This window comes from Oryctolagus cuniculus, chromosome 7, assembly GCF_964237555.1.
Source record: "Oryctolagus cuniculus chromosome 7, mOryCun1.1, whole genome shotgun sequence".
NCBI classification, from domain to species: Eukaryota; Metazoa; Chordata; class Mammalia; order Lagomorpha; family Leporidae; genus Oryctolagus; species Oryctolagus cuniculus.
The window spans coordinates 81,587,363-81,607,982 of NC_091438.1; the positions used below are offsets into that span (position 1 = coordinate 81,587,363).

At 41.1% G+C, this 20,620-nt stretch overlaps 3 protein-coding genes and 1 pseudogene across 5 annotated transcripts in view; 1 reads left to right on the forward strand and 3 right to left on the reverse strand.

Annotated features, from left to right (window-relative positions):
* Nucleotides 1-343, forward strand: part of LOC100346985 (guanylate-binding protein 7) — a 178,907-nt gene extending 178,564 nt beyond the window's left edge. Inside the window, exon 12 of the mRNA XM_070078100.1 lies at nucleotides 44-343. Within this exon, the coding sequence (XP_069934201.1) occupies nucleotides 44-80 (37 nt within the window). The 3' untranslated portion in view covers nucleotides 81-343. The remainder of the gene's footprint in view (nucleotides 1-43) is intronic.
* LOC100347754 (guanylate-binding protein 3) overlaps nucleotides 1-20,620 on the reverse strand; it is a 216,319-nt gene that overhangs the window by 110,779 nt on the left and 84,920 nt on the right. The gene's annotated exons all lie outside the window — the stretch shown is intronic.
* Nucleotides 1-20,620, reverse strand: part of LOC138850611 (guanylate-binding protein 3-like) — a 65,037-nt gene that overhangs the window by 2,873 nt on the left and 41,544 nt on the right. The window lies entirely within an intron of this gene.
* LOC138850306 (pleckstrin homology domain-containing family B member 2 pseudogene) lies at nucleotides 11,809-20,472 on the reverse strand (annotated as a pseudogene).

Here is a 20,620-nt window from a genome sequence, read left to right on the forward strand (position 1 = left end):
ATAAAAGTATAATTTGGACTTGTAATTTCTGCATCCTTCTTAGGTACAGCAGAAACTCCAAGGTTTTTGGTGAAGCATAGGCACCCTGTGGATCAGCCTCCTTTCTAGCAGTGCAGTCTCCTCAACCAGGGATGCTGCCCACCACCACCTCTATCCCCCATCAGAGGCAGAGTACCCTGTTTGCCTGCAATATTGGCATGCTGTTTTTCTTACGCTTGGATGTTGTTCTACCCTTTAACAAGGATAACATCATTGGATATGTTAACATGTAGCACTTACCTCCCCCTTCAAGAAGCTCTTTTATTCTCCCTAGTTTCTTTGAAATATACCTGGCAAATCACAATTGTGTATGTTTAAAGTGTATAACATGCTGCTTCAACGTATATGTGAGTGCACTCTATAGTTCTTACTATTAAGATAATTAACAGACTAGTCCCCAACTAAAGGCTGCTCTGGTGGGATTCCAAGATGGTGCTTTAAGAAATGACATACTATGCTAGACTAAGGATAAATAGTGAAAAGCAAAACACATAACAATATACAAAAACAAACAAACAAACACAAAACCATAGGAAGTGCACTCTCAGGGAGAAAATGGAGAGAAAATCATACTGGAAATGCTAGAAGATGAATGCTGTGGACCTGTGGAAGGTGTGGACACACAGCACGAACATCCAAACAACATGTGACTGCAGTAACCAAGAGCTCAACTGGGCAGAAGCTTGGAGAAAGAGGTGAGAACAGACTGCAGCAACCCATGGTGACATAGTCAGAGAGAGAGTATGCCATGAGTCCAGACAGGAGCCCTGTGGGCTAGCAATAACCCAGGGAGCCAGTGGAAGTAGAGGGGGCCATATTTATTTCACTCCAACCTCTCCAAGATAGCACCCATTGCCTAGGGGAGAAAGTGTAGGCACCATTTTGGGTTTGGGTGGCAGCTAAAGAAGCCTTTGTGCACATGCACAGCAATTGGCTGGTAGTACCTTTGGCAGTAGTGGGGAATGAGCAATATTCAGCCAGTGTTTGTTGCATATGCACGTGATCCAGAGGTTCCAGTGGAGGGAAAAATCCACAGTCTCTACTGAGTTTGAGACTGGCTGGGAGGAGTGACAGGAGCTGGCCACTCATGTAGGACTGAGATGCCTCCAGCCTCTGAGGATCAAGATGTCTAGGAAGAGCTGGCTCAGGTAACATCTGCTTCTCTGTTGACTGGTCAGGCTGGCAGGGCAGAGTGAATTCTCTGCACTCAGTGGCTGTGGGAGCCTTAAGTACTGAGACCATGGAGCTTTGGTGGTTACATAAGAGGGTGCAGGGCATAGCTGGGGATCTGAGTAATCACTGGGTATGGCTCCACATGCTCAGAGCTGCTTTGTTGCCTCAGATGAGTCATTGTAGAGGGAACTGTGTTCACAGTGAAGACTGCGCAGGTCATCTATGTGGTTCATATGGTGGCACAGATGAGTGTTGAACACACTGGAGGCTAACACCAAGGCATTGATCACCTTGGAGGAGAGGAGGTAAGGGGGTATCATACCAACAGAGGTGACCATTCCTCCCTTCTGTTAACAAGAGGAGATCTACCATGACCATCTTGGGTGTTACCCTGATACTCGCCCTACCTTGGAGCACTAACCAAAGTTCCTTGGCCACATGTACCACACACCTTGTGGTATTCACTGAAAGTGCAGATGTGTCACTAAGGCACAGAGGCATAGCTCAAAGATAACAGCCATCAGAGGAAAAGAAAAAAAAAAACAAGTAACTCCACAAATGCCTAAAAATAAATGCAGAAAATCAAGAAGTAAGAATCAGGAAGATACCATGAACCCCCACACCCAAAGGAACACAACATTTCAATATCAGACTGTGAAGATGAAGAGAGTAATGAAATGCCAAGAATGGAATTAAAAATATTAATCATAGGATTACTCAAAAGCAATGAGAGGAGGAATTAAGGTGGCAGTATAGCACCTGGGGCAAAATAGTTAATGAGCAGAGAAGATAGAAGCTGGTGATAGAATCAAGACAAGTTCACACAGAAAAGCCCAGGAGTCCATCAGAGACTGGGTAGGTCCATGCTAAGGGAGTAAAGAGGAAGGGGAAGTGGCTAGGCACAGCAGAGATGCCAAATGAGGAGACTGGTGTCACTCCCTCCTTCCCCAGTGAACCAAGTGAGAGGTCACAAGTCAATGGAGCTTCGGATAGCAATGGGCAGGGAAGCTTGGTGAACTGGAGTTGAAGTGCCAGGTGGGAAGAAGGAGAAATTATAGGGGAAGAAGCAGAGAAGTCGGGCATACCCCCGTCCATCTATGTCTCCCTCCTCGCCTCAATTGGACCTACAACCAGCAGGAAGAAGCCACAATGATTGTTTACATTTTCAAGTGTAAGCAGGGGCTGCCATATTTGCCTCCCATGCACATGCCCATTAATTGTGGGGGCCACCTCACAAAACCCCCAAACTGGGAACAAAGATCACAACATTTCAGATTAGTTTTCTTCCCATCACACAAGCTGTACAACAAGGAGTAGTCCTAAACATCGAAAACCTGAGTTCATCTCATGCACCAGTGAGATGCAAGCCCAGCCCCAGTAGGTGGGGCTTAGTGCACCAAAGCTCTGGTGCACTTCCATCATGATCTAGCAGTAAACAAGGTTCCAGAAGGTGGGGCTGTGTGCTTCCACTTGTGACACACAAATACGTAGCAGCTCACAGCGGAGGGAAATTGCACCACAGGAACAAAGTCACAAATTAAAGACAAAATCAACCAGAAATGCCAAAACACAAAGGAAAAATCCTGAATAAGAACAAGGAATACATTATGAATTCTCCAAAAGAATACAATTCTTCAATAATGGAATCTAAAGAAGAAGAGATTGGAGATATGCCAGAAAAGGAATTCAGAAAATTAATAGGCCAATTACTTAGAAGCAATCAGAAGAAAATTCATGATCTAATGAAAAGCATTCCCCCAAAATTGAGATATTAAAAAGAAGACAGAATGAAATTCTAGAAATGAAGGATTCAATAGATCAAATGAAAAATATAATGGAAAGTCTTAATAATAGAATAGATGAGACAGAAGAAAGAATATCAGAACTAGAAGACAAATTTCCAGAAATAATATAGTCAGACCAAATCTAGGAAGAAGAACTCAGAAAATTAAAAATCACAGTAGAGATTTACAAGATTCTATCAAGGGGTTGGTGCTGTGGCATAGCCAGTAAAGCCACTGCCTGCAGTGCTAGCATCCCATATGGTGCCAGTTCAAGACCTGGCTGTTCAACTTCCAATCCATCCTTCTGCTATGTCTAAGGCCTTGGGCCCCTGCAACCATGTGGGAGACTAGGAAGAAGCTCCTGGCTCCTGGCATCAGATCAGTTCAGCTCCGGCCATTGAAGCAAATTGGGGAGTGAACCAATGGATGGAATACCTCTTTCTTTCTCTCTCTCTCTCTATGTGCCCCCCCTTCTCTTTTTGTAACTCTCACTTTCAAATAAATAAATAAATCTTTTTAAAAAAGATTCTATCAAACAACCCAACTTATGAATCCTGGAAATTCTGGAAGGTGTGGAAAGAGAAAGGATTAGAAGGCCTTCTTTGTGAAATAATAACAGAAATTTCCCAATCTGGTGAAAGAAAGTAACATCCAAGTATAAGAAATACACAGAACTCCCAACAGAAATGACCAGACAAGAACTTCACCATGACACATTGTAGCAAAGTTCACCTCAGTGAAGTACAAAGAACACATCTTAAAATATGCACAAGAGAAAGACAAATCACATTTAGAGAAAATCCAATTGGATTCACTCTGGACTTCTCGTTGCAAACCCTGCAGGCAAGGAGACAATGTTGACACATATTCTAAGTCCTAAGAGAGAAAAATTCAACCCAGAATACTGTACCCTACAAAATTCTCATTTATGAATGAAGGGAAAATAAGGATCTTCCTTAACAAGTCAAAATTGAAAGAATTTGTAACTAATCACCCAGCGCTACAAAAGATACTCAAGGATGTGCTACACACAGAAACACAGAAACAGGAACATTGTTACAAACGAAGAAAAATGCAAAAAATGACCCAGTAAAAGTACAAATGAAATCCAAAATACATAAATAGGGCTATTTACGGAAACATCACAGGGGAAATTTGATACTTAACAATAACAACACTGAATGCAAATGGTCTCAACTCCCCAGTTAAAAGACACAGACTGGCTGAATGGTTTAAAACCCCAAACCCATCTATTTGCTGCCTACAAGAAACACATCTTACCAACAAAAATGTACGCAGAATGAAAGTGGAAGGATGGAAAAAGATAATTCATGTAACAGAAACCAAAAAAGAGCTGGTGTGGCCATCCTAATATCAGACAAAGTAGACTTTAACACAAAAACTATTAAAAGAGTCAAAGAATGACACTGTATAATGATTAAAAGATCAATTCAAGAAGAAGGTGAGACTATTATAAATGTATATGCACCTAATTGCATGGTACATGTCTATTTAAAAGAATTGGTAAGGGATTCAAAGGGAGATATAAACTCAAATACAACACTAATGGGGGACTTCAATACCCCACATTCAGCAATGGACAGATTAACCAGGCAGAAAATCAACAAGGAAACAACAGAGTTAATTGACACAATAGACCACATAGGCCTATCAGATATTTACAGAGCCTTCCACTCTACAGCCACAGAGTACACATTTTTTCTCTTCAGTACGTGGGACTTTCTCTAGGATTGATCATATGCTAGGCCTTAAAGCAAGTCTTAGCAAATTCAAAAAAATTGAAGTCATACCATGCATCTTCTCAGACTACAATGCAATGAAGCTGGATTTCAACAACTCAAGAATCTCTACATCATATGCAAACATATGGAGAATGGACAGCATGTTTCTGAATGAACAGTGGGTCATAGAAGACATCAAAAGAGAAAAAGTTTTCTGGAAACAAATGAAGATGACAACACAACATATCAAAACATATGGCATACAGCAAAAGCAGTGTTAAGAGGAAAGTTTATAGCAATAGGTGCCCACATCAAGAAATTGTAAAGGCAGCAAATAAATGAGCTATCACTGCATCTCAAGGATCTAGAAAAACAACAGCAAACCAAACCCAAACTAATAGGATAAAATAAATAATTAATATTAGAGAAGAAATCAATAAAACTGAATTAAATAATAAAAAGACAAGCAAAACGAAGAGCTGGTTTTTTGAAAAAATAAACAAAACTGGTACACCTTTGGCCCAACTAACAGAAAAGGAGAGAGAAGACCCAAATCAATAAAATTAGAGATAAAAAAGGAAATGTAACAACAGACACCACAGAAATAATAAAGAGACTCATCAGGAATTACTACAAAGAGTTGTGTGCCAACAAACTGGGAAGCCTAGAAGAAAGAGATGGATTCTTGGACACATACAACCTACCTAAATTGAACCATTAAGACATAGAAAACCTAAACAGACCCATAACCAAGACAGAAATTGAATCAGTAATAAAGGCCCTCCCAACAAAGTAAAGCCCAGGACCGGATGGCTTCACAGCTGAATTCTCCCAGACATTTAAAGAACTAACTCCAATTCTTCTCAAGCTATTCAAAACAATTAAAAGCAAGGGAATCCTCCCAAATTCTCTCCATTAAGCCAGCATCACATTAATTCCTAAACCTGGAAGAGATGCCAGCAGAAAAAGAGAATTACAGACCAATTTCCCTGATGAACAGATACAAAAATCCTCAACAAAATTCTAGTGAATCAAATCTAACAACACATCAGAAAGATCTTCCACCCAGACTAATTGGGATTTATCCCTGGTATGTAGGGATGATTCAACATTCTCAAATCAATCAATGTGATACATCACATTAACAAACTACAGAAGAAAAATCGTATGATTATCTCAATAGATGCATGGAAAAGCATTTGATAAAATACAACACCATTTCATGATGAAAACTCTAAGCAAATTGGGTATAGAAGGAACATTCCTCAACACAATCAAGGTTATTTATGACAAACCCACAGCCAGCATCCTATTGAATGGGGAGAAGTTGGAAGCATTCCCACTGAGATCAGGGATGGCCACTCTCACCATTGCTATTCAATATAGTCCTGGAAGTTTTAGCCAGAGCCATTAGTCAAGAAAAAGGAATCAAAGGGTTACAAATTGGAAGGAGAATTCAAACTATCCCTATTTGCAGATGACATGATTCTTTTTTAGGGGATCCAAAGAACTCCACTAAGAGGGTACTGGAACTCAAAAGAAGAGTTTGGTAAAGTAGCAGGAAACAAAATCAATACACAGAAATGAACAGCCTTTGTATATACAGACAATGCCACAGGTGAGAAAAACTTCTGAGATCAATCCCATCCAGAATAGCTACAAAAAAATTCAAATGTCTTGGAATAAATTTAGCCAAAAATGGCAAAGATCTCTTCGATGAGAATGATAAACCATTAAATTAAAGAAAGAAATAGAAGAAGATACAAAAAAATGGAAAAGTCCTCCATGTTCATGGATCGGAAGAGTCAATGTCATCAGAATATCCATTCTTTTGAAGACAATTTTCAGATTCAGTGTCATACCAATCAAAATACCAAAGACATTCTTTCTCAGATCTAGAAAAAATGATGCTGAGTTTCAAATGGAGGCACAGGAAACCTCAAATAGCTAAAGCAATCTTATACAACAAAAGCAAAGCTGGAGGCATCACAATACCAGATTTCAAGTCATACTGTAAGGCAGTTATAAACAAAACAGCCTGGTACTGGTACAAAAATAGATAGACCAATGGAACAGAATAAACACCAGAAATCAATCCAAGCGTCTGCAACCAACTTATATTTGATCAAGGAGCTAAAAACCATCCCTCGAGAAGGACAGTCTCTTCAACAAATGGTGCTGGGGAAACTGGATTTCCATATGCAGAAGTATAAAGCAAGACCCCTACCTTATCCCTTACATAAAAATACACTCAACATGGATTAAAGATCTAAATCTATGACCTGATACCATCAGATTAATTGAGAACTTGGAGGAAACCCTACAAGACACTGGCACAGGGCACAAATTCTTAGAAAAGACCCCAGAAACAGGAAAAGAAAAAAATTAATGACAGGGATTGCTTCATATTGAGAAGCTTCTGTACTGCAAATGAAAAGTCAGGAAAGTGAAGAGGCAACCAACAGAATGGGAGAAATTATTTGTAAACTATGCAGCTGATAAAGGACTAATAACCGGAATCTACAAAGAGATCAAGAACCTTCACAACAACAAAACAAACAGCCCAGTTTAGAGATGGGAAAAGGACTTAAACAGACATTTTTCAAATGAAGAAATCCAAAATGGCCAAAAGATACATGAAAAAATGTTCAGGATCGCTAGTTTTCAGGGAAATGCAAATCAAAATCACAATGAGGTTTCACCTCACTCCAGTTAGAATGACTTTCTTTTTTTTAAGATTTATTTTTATTATTGGAAAAACAGAGTTACAGAGAGAGAGGTAGAGTCACACAGAGAGAGAGAGGTCTTCCATTCCATTGGTTCACTCCCCAAATGGCTGCAACGGCCAGAGCTGAGCTAATCCGAAGCCAGGAGCCAGGAGCCAGGAGCCACCTCTGGGTTCCACACACGGGTATAGAGACCCAAAGACTTGGGCCATCTTCTACTGCTTTTCCAGGCCATAGGAGAGAGCTGGATCAGAGCAGGAGAAGCCAGGACATGAACCAGTGCCAATATGGGATGCCAGCATTGCTGGCTGGGGCTTTAACCCACTGCGCCACAGTGCCAGCCCCTAGAATGACTTTCATACAGAAATCAACAAACAACAAATGCTGGAGAGGATGTAGGGAAAAAGGTACCATAATCCACTGTTGGTGAGAAGGCAAACTGGTAAAGTCACTATTTAAGACAATATGGAGATACATCAAAAATCTGAATATAGACCTACCATACGACCCAGCCATCCCACTCTTATAAATTTACCCTAGAGAAAAAGCTATCTGCACCTCCATGTTTATTGCAGTTCAATTCACAATAGCTAAGACATGGAATCAACCTAAATGCCCATCAACAGAAGACTGGATAAATAATTATGGGATATGCACACCATGGAATACTACACAGTGGTAAAAAAAAAAATGAAATCCAGCCATTTCCAACAAAATGGATCAAGCTGGAAAATTTCATACTTACTGAAATAAGCCAGTCCTAAAGGGACAAATACTATATGTTCTCCCTGATCTGTGAGAACCAACAGGGCACCTAAAATGAAAGCTGTTGAAGTGAAATTGACACTTTGAGAAGCAATGACTTGACCAGTCCTTGTATTTACTGTCAAGTAACAGTTTTTTAGTTTTTCTCTTCTACATACTGTCTGTTGAACTCTTCGCTTAACATAGAGTTAATCATATGTATATAAAGTCAATTGAAAATAGATCTCAATAAAAATAAGAGGGGGAACAAGAGAGGGAGCAGGAAGTTTTTAACTGTAAAGCTCTATTTTTCTGCATAAAATCCTAGTGACTTAATTCTAAGAGTACAGTTTAAAAACTTATCATGGGAATCTAAATATCAAAATTGGTGCTAAAAATGCCATCCTAATTGTTAAAGTGATCATATTAACTGTTAAAGTGAACATATAAATAGGATTAAGTGTTAAACAGATCATATAAATAGCATGAAGTGCATGGTAATAATAGTAGATAGAATTAAAAAGGAGGGAATATCCAATATGGGAAGCCGTCCACACAGCAGACTCAGAATGACAATCACTTTAAGCAGAACTCTGACCTCAGAATCAGTCCTTAAGGCTTTTGGATCTGGCTGAAAAGCCCACAAGAGCATTTCAGGCATGGAAAGCCAAAACACCATGGAAAAAAATATCCTACATGAAGGATCTCTGTGAGTGAGACCCCAGTGAAAAGAAGGGGCCATCAAAGAAGGATGTACTTTTCTCTGAAGGAAAGAGATAACTTCCAATTTGCTTATGGCCTTGGCTAAATAATGACAGCGTTTGTGTCACAAATGGCTTTCACAGCCTTAGCAGCTCATGTCAAGACCCTTGGGTGATCACTGATGTCATATATAAGAGTGTCAGTTGTTAAATTAACAGTAGAAGTCACTGTGCACTTACTCCCAATGTAGAATCTCTGTACTTAATGAATTGTACTATGAGAATTAACTGCAAAGCTTGTTCTCAAACAATACTTTATATGTTGTGTGTGTGTGTGGGGGGGGTGCCAACCATTGAAATCTTTACTTAGTATAGAGTGGTCTTCTGTATATATAGAGAAGTAAAAATAAATCTTAATGAAGAATGGGATGGGAGAGGGAGTAGGAGGTGGGATGGGAGTGGGAGTGGAAGGGTGGGTTTGGGGGGATGAAGCATTATATTCCAAAAGTTGTACCTATGAAATTTACATTCATTAAATAAAAGAAAAAGCAATCAGAAGCAAATCAATAAACTAAAGAAAACCATACATGCCATTTTGGGGAAATTAGGCACACGGGGCAATTCAAAGATGGCACCTGCAGGGAAATTAGGCACATGAGGCAATTCAAAGATGGTGCCCAAATAAGGTGGGCGGTACCCAAAGTTGTTTACCACCAAAGCTGATTGGCTGCGCAGCACCAGGGGAGGTGACAACTGATGATAAATGTACAGACATATGGCTGGTCCTGTAAAAAATCGCCCCATAAAATGACCTTTTAAGTAATTGGTTGGTCCTTATGCCCTGCCCCAGTGACTCTGCAGGTTTGTGCTTTAAAAGGTTTTGCTACGCGTGCAATAAATGAGTTCTTGCTTACTCAACTTGACTCCCCGCTGCGTCTGACTGTCCCTGGAATTGGGGGGCTGGGGAATGGGTGAGCGGTGCACTTACCTTTCTTCAGACCCAGTCCATCCTCGTTTGGGTGGACTAAGACCCTGCATGACAAGAATGAAAAATTTCGCTATGAAATTGTGATTTTAAAGAGAAATAACAATGAAAGATTAGAAATAAAGAATTCAACAGATCAAATAAAAAAGAAATGCGGTGGATAGCCATAACAACAGACTTGGTGAGACAGAAAAAAGAATATCTGAGCTACAAGACAAATCTTTGGCAATCTTTCAGACCAAAAAAAATTAGAAAACTCAAAAACTAGTGTTGGACATTTATGTTAGACTATCAAACAACCCAACAAAGAGGCCTTATGAGTTTCTGAAGTCATGGAAGGAGAGAATTGCCTAGAAAGCCTATTTAGTGAAATACTTACAGAAAATTTCCGAATTTGGAGATAGAAAGAAACATCCAAGTATATGAAGCACAAAGAACTTCTAATAGATATGACCAGAAAGATCTTCACGACAACCTATTGTTGTCAAACTTTCCACAGTAAAACAGAGAAAAAGTTCTAAAATGTGCATGAGAGAAACACCAGATTCCTTTTAGAGGATCTCCAATTAGACTCACAGCTGACTTCTCACCAGAAACCGTACAGGCTAGAGGAGAATGGCAAGATGTAGTCCCAAGTTTTAAGAGAAAAAACTGTCAACACAGAATACTGTACTCTGCAAAGCTTTCATTTATGAATTAAGATGAAATAAAGATCTTCCATAACAAACAGAAATCGAAAGAATGTGTAACCACTCATTAAGCCTGTCAAAAGATGTTTAAGGATGTGCTACACAGAAAAACACAGAAACATGGTCATTATTATGGAAGAATTTGAAGGCAGGAAATCTGACAATAAAAGTACAAAGGAAATCCAAAGTAAACAATAGGAATATTTATGGAAAAATTGCAAGGCCAAGTCATTACCTATTAATAGTCATCTTGAATGTAAATGGACCAAATGGACCTAACTGAAATCTACAGATATTTTCACCCCACAGTTGAAAAATGTATATCAAGGTGGCATGTACCAATGCCATCTCACTAGTCCGAGTGATCAATATCTGTTCACAATTCATCATAATCATAGGACTAAGAGCCAAAGGGATCACATAAGCAAGACTTGTGTCTGCTAATACTAACTGATAGAATTAAAAAGGAGAGAACGATCCAACATGGGAAGCAGGATACACAGCAGACTCATACAATGGCGGATATCCTAAACAGCACTCTGGCCTCAGAATCAGCCCTTAAGTCATTCGGATCTGGCAAAAAAGCCCATGAGAGTATTTCAGGCATGGAAAGCCAAGACACTCTGGAAAAAAAAAACCCCCATATGAAAGATCTCTGCAAGTGAGATCCCAGTGGAAAGAACAGGTCATCAAAGAAGGAGGTACCTTTCTCTGAAGGGAGGAGAGAACTTCCACTTTGACTATGACCTTGTCTATATAAGATCAGCGTCAGCGAACTCAAAAGGCCTGCATAGCCCTGGCAACTCATGACAAGAGTGGCTGAAGCACATGTTCCATGGTACTGGAAAATGAGTATTTGACAGAGAGGGAGGATGATGGTGGGCTTGCCAAGGCTTCACACACTGGGGAGCTCAAAATACAATGTCTCACACTTCCTTTACCACCCGTAGCTCAGGAGCAAAAACACAAGGCCTGGCCCGGCAGGGCAGGGCAGGGCGGAAATTGGAGCAGGCCTCTCACTTGGCCAGACCCCTCCTCCTATCTATGACAGGAGTCTCTCCTGGCCATTGGGCATCCCAGCACTCCGTGGACAGCCACAGCACCCCACCAATGCACAGGCTGGCCCTCCTACATGTGCTGCAAACCCTCCTTCTCTCTGATATTTATGTGGATTAGTTAGAATTATCAGGTTGCTACTTTCAAAAGGACTATTAATGCCATTATTTTAAAAATCTGTCAGAAACAGAAAAATCCCTGCAAATTGTATTATTGTACACAGGGTTAACAGAAGCTATGCACACCAAGGTCTGAAGGCTCGAGGGCTCTAGAAGACCTAGAACAGGGACCCTAGGGCATGCCCAGCACCAGATCACTGTCGTTGTCTCGATCCCACTCACGAATGAGGACTTGGTTGGTGGGCTGCCCTCTGTAATGTCTAGCATACGGGTACACACAGCGTATGCCTGCCCATTCGCAGCATAGACAACTTGAGTTCCTACTGGGTAAGTGCCCCTATAGGTACTGGAGCCATAAGCCTACTCAGGGATTGCCACAGCATAGGATGTGTAGGGAGGTCAGGAGGAAGCCACAGCTCTCTCTTCAGACAGGATTGAGGAGCCCACGTAAGCTGTGTTTGTCCTAGAATCCTGCAGTGTAAATTTCCAGGCCAACCAATCATCTGAGCTTTCTGCATGATGACATTGTTTTTCCATCTCGGCAAATGATCTGCAGCAGGCAGTCTTGCATTCCCATCTGGAGGCTGGATGTCCCGACATTGCTGTTCCATACAGATTTTGATGCCATCCGCTGGCATGTGGACGTTATCCTCAACACTCAGCCCAGTCTCGTCATCGTAATAGATCAGGTGGCCATCTGACCACAGGTCAAACCAATTCTTCTTCCAATGCTTTCAAATGGTTCTCTGTCACAGCAGCCGTCCACTCTTCACAAATGTCGTCTCATCACTGGGAAAAGTTAACACTGCAGAGCCCAGACCACGGCTTTAGGGCAAGGATGCTGCTCAGGTTCCAGACTTGTAAACTTTCCAAAACCTATTTGGTAACTCACTCATAGCATTTTCTTCTAATGTTTAATCAAATAATGAATATGCATTCAATATCTGGACCTTCAGTCCTCTGGTACACTCCCCAAATGGCTGCACCAACTGGTGCTGGGCCATGTTGAAGTCAGGAGCCAGGAGTTTCTACAGGATCTCTCATATGGGTACAGGGGCCCAAAGATTTGGGCCATTGTCTACTGCATTCCCAGGAACATTAGCAGGAAGCTGGATCAGAAGTAGAAGAGCCACGACTCAAACCAGTGCCCATATGGGATGTTGGCACTGTAGGATGCAGCTTTACTTACTGTGTTACAGCACCAACTCCTAGACTAGATTTCAATAAGCCATTATATACAGAGTCTGTCATACATTAGTGTTCAACTGCGTGCAGTTATTATGTAAATGTAGGTCATGTGAGAAGTTTTAATTGAGAAGGTGGATTGACTTCAACTACTTGGTTCAGACAGAAGTTGAAGCATTTCAAGGGCCAATCAACATGTTTTACTCTGTTTGGCGAATAAGAATACATAAGCATTATGACAATGAAAAATTGTACCTGCGGAAAATATCAGTTAATACCTCTGGTACCTTACTTTATGTTAGCTGCCATTGTCTTACTCCATTAGTACCAATAACTAGATATTGAAAACCTTCTGGCTTTTAACATGTATACAACTGACATATATTCCTCGCTGTTCTGGAGACTGTGAAATGTCTGATGAAGGCACCAGCCTTTAGAGATTCAGTATTTTGCTCATAAACATCATTTTTCATCAAGTGGTCCCTTGGCAGATGGGAATAATTCTGGCCTCACTCAGTCTCTTTAAGAACACTAAGCTTAGAGCAAAGATGGTGGAATAGTGAGGGCACGCACTGATAGTCCGGGAAAATATAGTTTAATAAAAGTGGAGTTACTGTAGTCTCAGGAAAAGGCTCGTGAAAAAATTGCAGAGGAAATACTTCCAGATCTAGTGGATGTGACACAGAGGACCTACAGGGAGAGCAAGGACACGCATGGCGTGGAGGACAGCTGCAGAGTCTGTCATCCACCCAGACCAAGTGGGATTTATTCCTGGTATGCAGGGATGGTTCAATGTGCACAAATCAATCAATGTGATACACCACATTTACAGACTGCAGAAGAAAAACCATATGATTATCTCAATAGATGCCGAGAAAGCATTTGATAAAAACAACACCCTTTCATGATGAAAACTCTAAGCAAACTGGGTATGGAAGGAACATTCCTTAATACAATCAAAGCAATTTATGGAAAAACCCATGGCCAGCATCCTATTGAATGGGGAAAAGCTGGAAGCATTTCCACTGAGATCTGGTACCAGACAGGGATGCTTACTCTCACCACTGCTATTCAACATAGTTCTGGAAGATTTAGCCATAGCCATTAGGCAAGAAAAAGAAATTAAAGGGTTGCAAATTGGGAAGAAAGAACTCAAATTATCCCTCTTTGCAGACGATATGATTCTTTATTTGGGGGATCCAAAGACCTCTACTAAGAGACTATTGGAGCTCATAGAAGAGTTTGGCAAAGTAGCAGGGTATAAAATCAATGCACAAAAATCAACAGCCTTTGTATACACAGGCAATGCCACAGCTGAGAAAGAACTGCTAAGATCAATCCCATTCACAATAGCTACAAAAAGAATCAAATACGTTGGAATAAACCAAGGATGTTAAAGATCTCTACAATGAGAATTACAAAATCTTAAAGAAAGAAATAGAAGAGGATACCAAGAAATGGAAAAATCTTCCAGGCTCATGGATTGGAAGAATCAACATCATCAAAAAGTCCATTCTCCCAAAAGCAATTTATAGATTCAAAAGTGATATCAATCAAGATACCAAAGACATTCTTAGATCTGGAAAAAAATGATGCTGAAATTCATATGGAGATGCAGGAGACCTCGAATAGCTAAAGCAATCTTGTACAACAAAAACAAAGCTGGAGGCATCACAATACCAGATTTCAGGACATACTACAGGGCAGTTGTTATCAAAACAGCATGGTACTGATACAGAAACAGATGGATAGACCAATGGAACAGAATAGAAACAACAGAAATCAACCCAAATGTCTATAGCCAACTTATATTTGATCAAGGATCTAAAACCAATTCCTGGATCAAGGACAGTCTATTCAATAAATGGTGCTGGAAAACTGGGTTTCCATGTGCAAAAGAATGAAGCAAGACCCCTACCTTTCACCTTACACAAAAATCCTCTCAACATGCATTAAAGACCTAAATCTATGACCCAACACCATCAAATTATTAGAGAAGATTGGAGAGACCCTGCAAGATATTGGCACCAGCAAAGACTTCCTGGAAAAGACCCTGGAGGCACAGGCAATCAAAGCCAAAATTAACTATTGGGATTGCATCAAACTGAGAAGTTTCTGTTTTGCAAAAGAAACAGTCAGGAGAGTGAAGAGGCAACTGACAGAATGGGAAAAACTATTTGCAAACTATGCTACACATAAAGGATTAATAACCAGAATCTATAAAGAGATCAAGAAAATCCACAACAACAAAACAAACAACCCACTTGAGAGATGGGTCAAGGACCTCAATAAACATTTTTCAAAAGAGGAAATCCAAATGGCCAACAGGCACATGAAAAAATGTTCAAGATCACCAGCAATCAGGGAAATGCAAATCAAAACCACAATGAGGTTTCACCTCACCCCGTTCAGAATGGCTCACATACAGAAATCTACCAAAAACAGATGCTGGCAAGGAAGTGGGGAAGAAAGGACACTAACTCGCTGTTGGTGGGAATGCAAACTGGTTAAGCCACTATGGAAGTCAGTCTGGAGATTCCTCAGAAACCTGAATATGACCCTACCATGCAACCCCGCCATCCCACTCCTTGGAATTTACCCAAAGTAAATGAAATTGGCAAACAAAAAAGCTGTCTGCACATTAATGTTTATTGCAGCTCAATTCATAATAGCTAAGACCTGGAACCAACCCAAATGCCTATCAACAGTAGACTGGATAAAGAAATTATGGGACAAATAGCTATAGAATACTATACCACAGTCAAAAACAATGAAATCTGGTTATTTGCAACAAAATGGATGAATTTGGAAAACATCATGCTGAGTGAATTAAGCCAGTCCCAAAGGGACAAATATCATATGTTCTCCCTGATCCATGACTACTAACCGAGCACCAAAAAGGAAACCTGTTGAAGTGAAATGGACACTATGAGAAATGGTGACTGGATCAGCCCTTGCCCTGACTGTTGATGAACAACTTAATACGTTATCCCTCTTAGTATTTTTGTTTGTTCTACTTAATACTATTGGTTGAATTCTGTAATTAATACACAGTTGTTCTTAAGTGTTAAAACTTAACTGAAAAGTGATCCCTGTTAAATATAAGAGTGGGAATAAGAGAGGGAAGATCTGTACAGTTTGGGACATGCTCAATCAGAGTTTCCCCAAACGGTAGAGTTAGAAATGTGCCAGGGGATTCCAACTCAATCCCATCAAGGTGGCATGTAACAAAGCCAACTCACTAGTCCCAGTGATCAATTTCTGTTCACAATTGATCATAATGATAGGACTAAGTGTCAAAGGGATCACATAAACAAGACTAGTGTCTGAATAATACTAACCGATATAATAAAAAAGGGAGAGAATGGCCCACCGTGGGAAGCGGGATACACAGTAAACTCGTAGAAAGGCAGATGTCCTAAACAGCACTCTGGCCTCATAATCAGCCCTTAAGGTACACGGATCCGGCTGAAAAGCATGTGAGAGTATTTCAGGCATGGAAAGCCAGGACACTCTGGCAAAAAAAAAAAAAAAAAACCTAAATGAAGGATCTCCGTGCGTGAGATCCCAGTGGAAGGAACGGGCCATCAAAGAAGGAGGCACCTTTCTCTGAAGGGAGGAGAGAACTTCCACTTTGACTTAGACCTTCTCTAAATATGATCAGAGTCAGTGAACTCAAAAGGCTTCCATAACCTTGGCAGCTCATGACAAGAGCCTAGGGTGATTACTGAGGCCATAAACAAGACTGTCAACTTGTTAAGTCAACAACAGGAGCCACTGTGCACTTACTCCTCATGTAGGATCTTTGTCCTTAGTGTGCTGTACATTGTGATTTAATGCTATAACTAGTACTCAAACAGTATTTTTTCACTTTGTGTTTCTATGTGGGTGCAAACTGTTGAAATCTTTACTCAGTATATACTAAACTGATCTTCTGTATATAAAGAGAATTGAGAATGAATCTTGATGTGAATGGAAGGGGAGAGGGAGTGGGAAAGGGGAGGCTTGCGGGTGGGAGGGAATTGGGGGGGGAAGCCATGGTTTTGCTACAAAAGAAGTGAAATAGTCAACAATTCACTGTCTATTTTTTCAGCAAAAAGGGAAGTTGAAGTCATAGGAAAGGAGACTAAAATCTCCACCTATTTTCACTAAACACACACCTGTTTTGTTAGATGAGACTTTCTCTGCCTAAGAAGTCAGACTTTGTGTCGCTCCCCCTCTTCATGGAGGAACGACACAGGACCCTGCGCTGTTCTTTTGTCTGCTCGGCCCTCCCCGGGTTTGCTGCTGGTTCTTCCCGGGTTGGCTACTATCCCTTCCACCTCCATGGAAGGGCAGTTCCCCCTGGCCACATTCCCCACTTCCGCAGGGGAGCGGCACACCACCGGCCGGCTCTCTCGGGGGCTGCACAGGTGTTCCCTCAGATGTTCCCCTTAGATGTTCCCGGTGCATGCCGTCTCTCTCCTCCTTTATAGTCCTCCCTCCACCAATCCCAACTCGGCTGCCCACACGCTGAGTACGCTGCTCTCCTCCAATCAGGAGCAAGTCCTACAGTTTATTGGTTGAACTGGAGGCAGCTGTGTAAAAGCTGTTTTCTTCTCTCCCAGCGCCATATTGTGGGAGAGCAGATGCATAGAATAAGTCTTAATTCCAGCAACTTAGTCTAGTCCGAATTGCTCCCCACAACTTTGTTACCCCCACAGGTCCTCTCAAGACCTTCAACTAATGCTGCCAGTTCCCCCGTCCAGAAACTCCAAGCCTCTGATTTGTTCTGTTCTTAAAATACTGGTTAAGCTCATGGATCTGCCCTTGTTTGAGTATCCTATTCCATATGAGCCCCACCATACATATTCATATAGCAAATTTGCATTACGTTTCTCCTTTTTATCAATTTAATGTCAGTTCTTTTCAGACTATATTGTCAGAGCTCAGGGATATGGGAGAAAACTCTGGAACTCCCCAGCAAAAAGTAGAAGAAAACTGTTGATGTTTGAGTAACATTTGTTTTCCACACCTTTAACGGAAATCGATGGCATTAATCCTAGGGGAATCTATTACAAATAGTCACTATAGTCACTATAAAAGGATCTGATCTGTCCAAAGTAGTGTGAGTTTTCATCCTGAGTGGCAGAACACTGATACTTATGGACTTGGTTCTGCTTATTGATTAATAAGGCAGTTTTTCCTTCTTTCATACATTTTTATGTAAAAAATATTTGTTGTCAAAACTTGTCAGTTATCAATAACCACAAAGAAGTAAATTTATTACTTATCCACAAAATGATTTTCCATAAGAACAAAAGATATCTATAGATTAAAATTGGCTATATATGGGTGGAGGATAATTCAATTTCTGGTACATAAATGTTTTCTATTTACCAATACTTATAACTCAATCACAAAACCAAAAATCTATAAGAAAGTATAATGCAAAACTAATGGTATTTCTATTAGGTGAAAGTAGAGGCTATTTTTTATTTTTGTATTTTCTTGGAAACTGTAATGTCCTATGACTGAGTTATCCCCTGATCAGAGCAAAATACAAATACAGCAAGAAAGAAATTTCCCATTGAAAATAAAATCACATTTTCAGAAATAATATTCATCTAAGTGTTGCGTATTGTGATCTATTGGTCATTTCTTTTTTTTTTTTTTTTAAGGGAAAGGGTTTATTGGGGAACAACCTACAGACCAGAATGAAGGGGCGGTGAAGGAAAAAGGGAGGGAGATTGTAAGAGAGAGAGACAGAGAGGAGAAGAGCTAGCAAGGAGAGAAGATAAAGCAGAGAAGAGGAGAGAGGAGAGCAGAGCCAAGAGCCCAGAGGAGGAGGCTAGAGAGAGGAACCGAGAGAGAGAGCAGGAGAGAAGGACTGAGAGAGAGCAGGAGAGAAGGGCCAGGAGAGAGCACGTGTTCAGGAACAGGCCCTTTTAAAACTTTGCCTGAGGGCGGGCAGGGAAGCAGGAACATTAAGATGGGGGTGGAGCCTGGCTCAGGTAGCTGGGCCATGCGGCCAACTGCGCCAGTTTCCTAACATTCCCCCCTTTTGTTTTTTATAAAGCAAGGTTTGTATGGGATTACATTAGTCCCAAAAGTCCAAGAGGGGTAGAGGGACGATGATCTGTCTTTAGAGCTACTTCCTGCTGACATGGGGCAATGTCTCAGGCCGCTGTCTCCTGGGTGGGGAGCCGAGTATATCCCTGTAGCAGCATTTGGTTGACTGCCTGGTTGCTGAAGGCCTTTGTTTGTTCCATTATCACCTGCTGTAAACACTTAGACATTCTTAGTATAGAAGACAGGGTGAGAGTAGTAATCAATGATCCTAAGAGTAGCATTAGCCAGGTAATGAAAGGATTTTATAGAGGAGAGGAAGTGTAGGGGGGGTCTCTGGACCCTTGTGAGGACAGTTTGATGGATGTGGCTTAAACCTGATTCCAGCCAAGACTGGGAGAAAGGCCACTAACTTTTGCAGGTAGTGGGGTTTGTCTGTAGAGAAATTTTGACACACAGGTTGGGAGTAGAGCCATTGGTGGTAGAGTAGAGGCTATGGTTACAAAGGAATGAGGCTCAAGTGGGCTAGATACAGAGGACAGAGTTGTTATTAGAGAACCTAAGAAAGGTGCTATCTGAGCTACAATTAAGTTTTCTGATTTAGAGGCAAATAGAACCTGACAGAAGGGGCTTGAAAATAATCAGGTGGGCTTTAAAGCCTTGTAAATTATGAGGCTCAGACTCATCTATCTCATCATATAGCCTACATCCTAAGGGAGGTGTGAACCTCCTTGGGGAAGGCACCCTGTTGACTTCCATTACCTGCCAGCTGAGTCCTTTTGCAGAACAGCCCTCTGCCAGAGCACTGGATTGGAAAGAGAGGGAGCCAGAGAAAAGTACAGGTCATTTATTTCTTAGACTAGACTTCTCTCTTTGTTTCGTTTTACAGAAACAGAGGCAGAGAGAGAGAGAGAGAGAGAGAGAGAGAGCGTGCTTCAGTCCTATGGTATACTCCCCAAATGGCTGCACCAGCTGGTGCTGGGCTATGTTGAAGTCAGGAGCCAGGAGTTTCTACAGGATCTCCCATGTGGGTGCAGGGGCCCAAAGATTTGGGCCATCTTCCACTGCTTTCCCAGGCACATTAGCAGGGAGCTGGATCAGAAGTAGAGGAGCCAGGATTCAAACCACTGCCCATATGGGATGCCCATATGGCACTGTAGGATGCAGCTTTACCTTCTGTGTTACAGCACAAACCCCTAGACTAGATTTCAATAAGCCATTATACACAGAGTCCGTCAAACATTAGTGTCCAACTTCATGCAGTTATTATGTAAATGTAGGTCATGTGAGAGGATTTAATTGAGAAGGTGGATTGACTTCAACTCCTTGGTTCAGACAGAAGTTGAAACATTTCAAGGGCCAATCAACATGTTTTACTCTGTTGGGCAAATAAGAAAACAGAGCATTATGACAATGAAAAATTGCACCTGGGGAAAATTTCAGTTAATGCCTCTGGTACCTTACTTCATGTTAGCTGCCATTGTCTTACTCCATTTGTACCAGTAACTAGATATTGAAAACCTTCTGGCTTTTAACATGTATACAACTGACATATATTCCTCACTGTTCTGGAGCCTGGGAAGTGTGGGATAAAGACACCACCCTTTAGAGATTCAGTGTTTTGTTCAT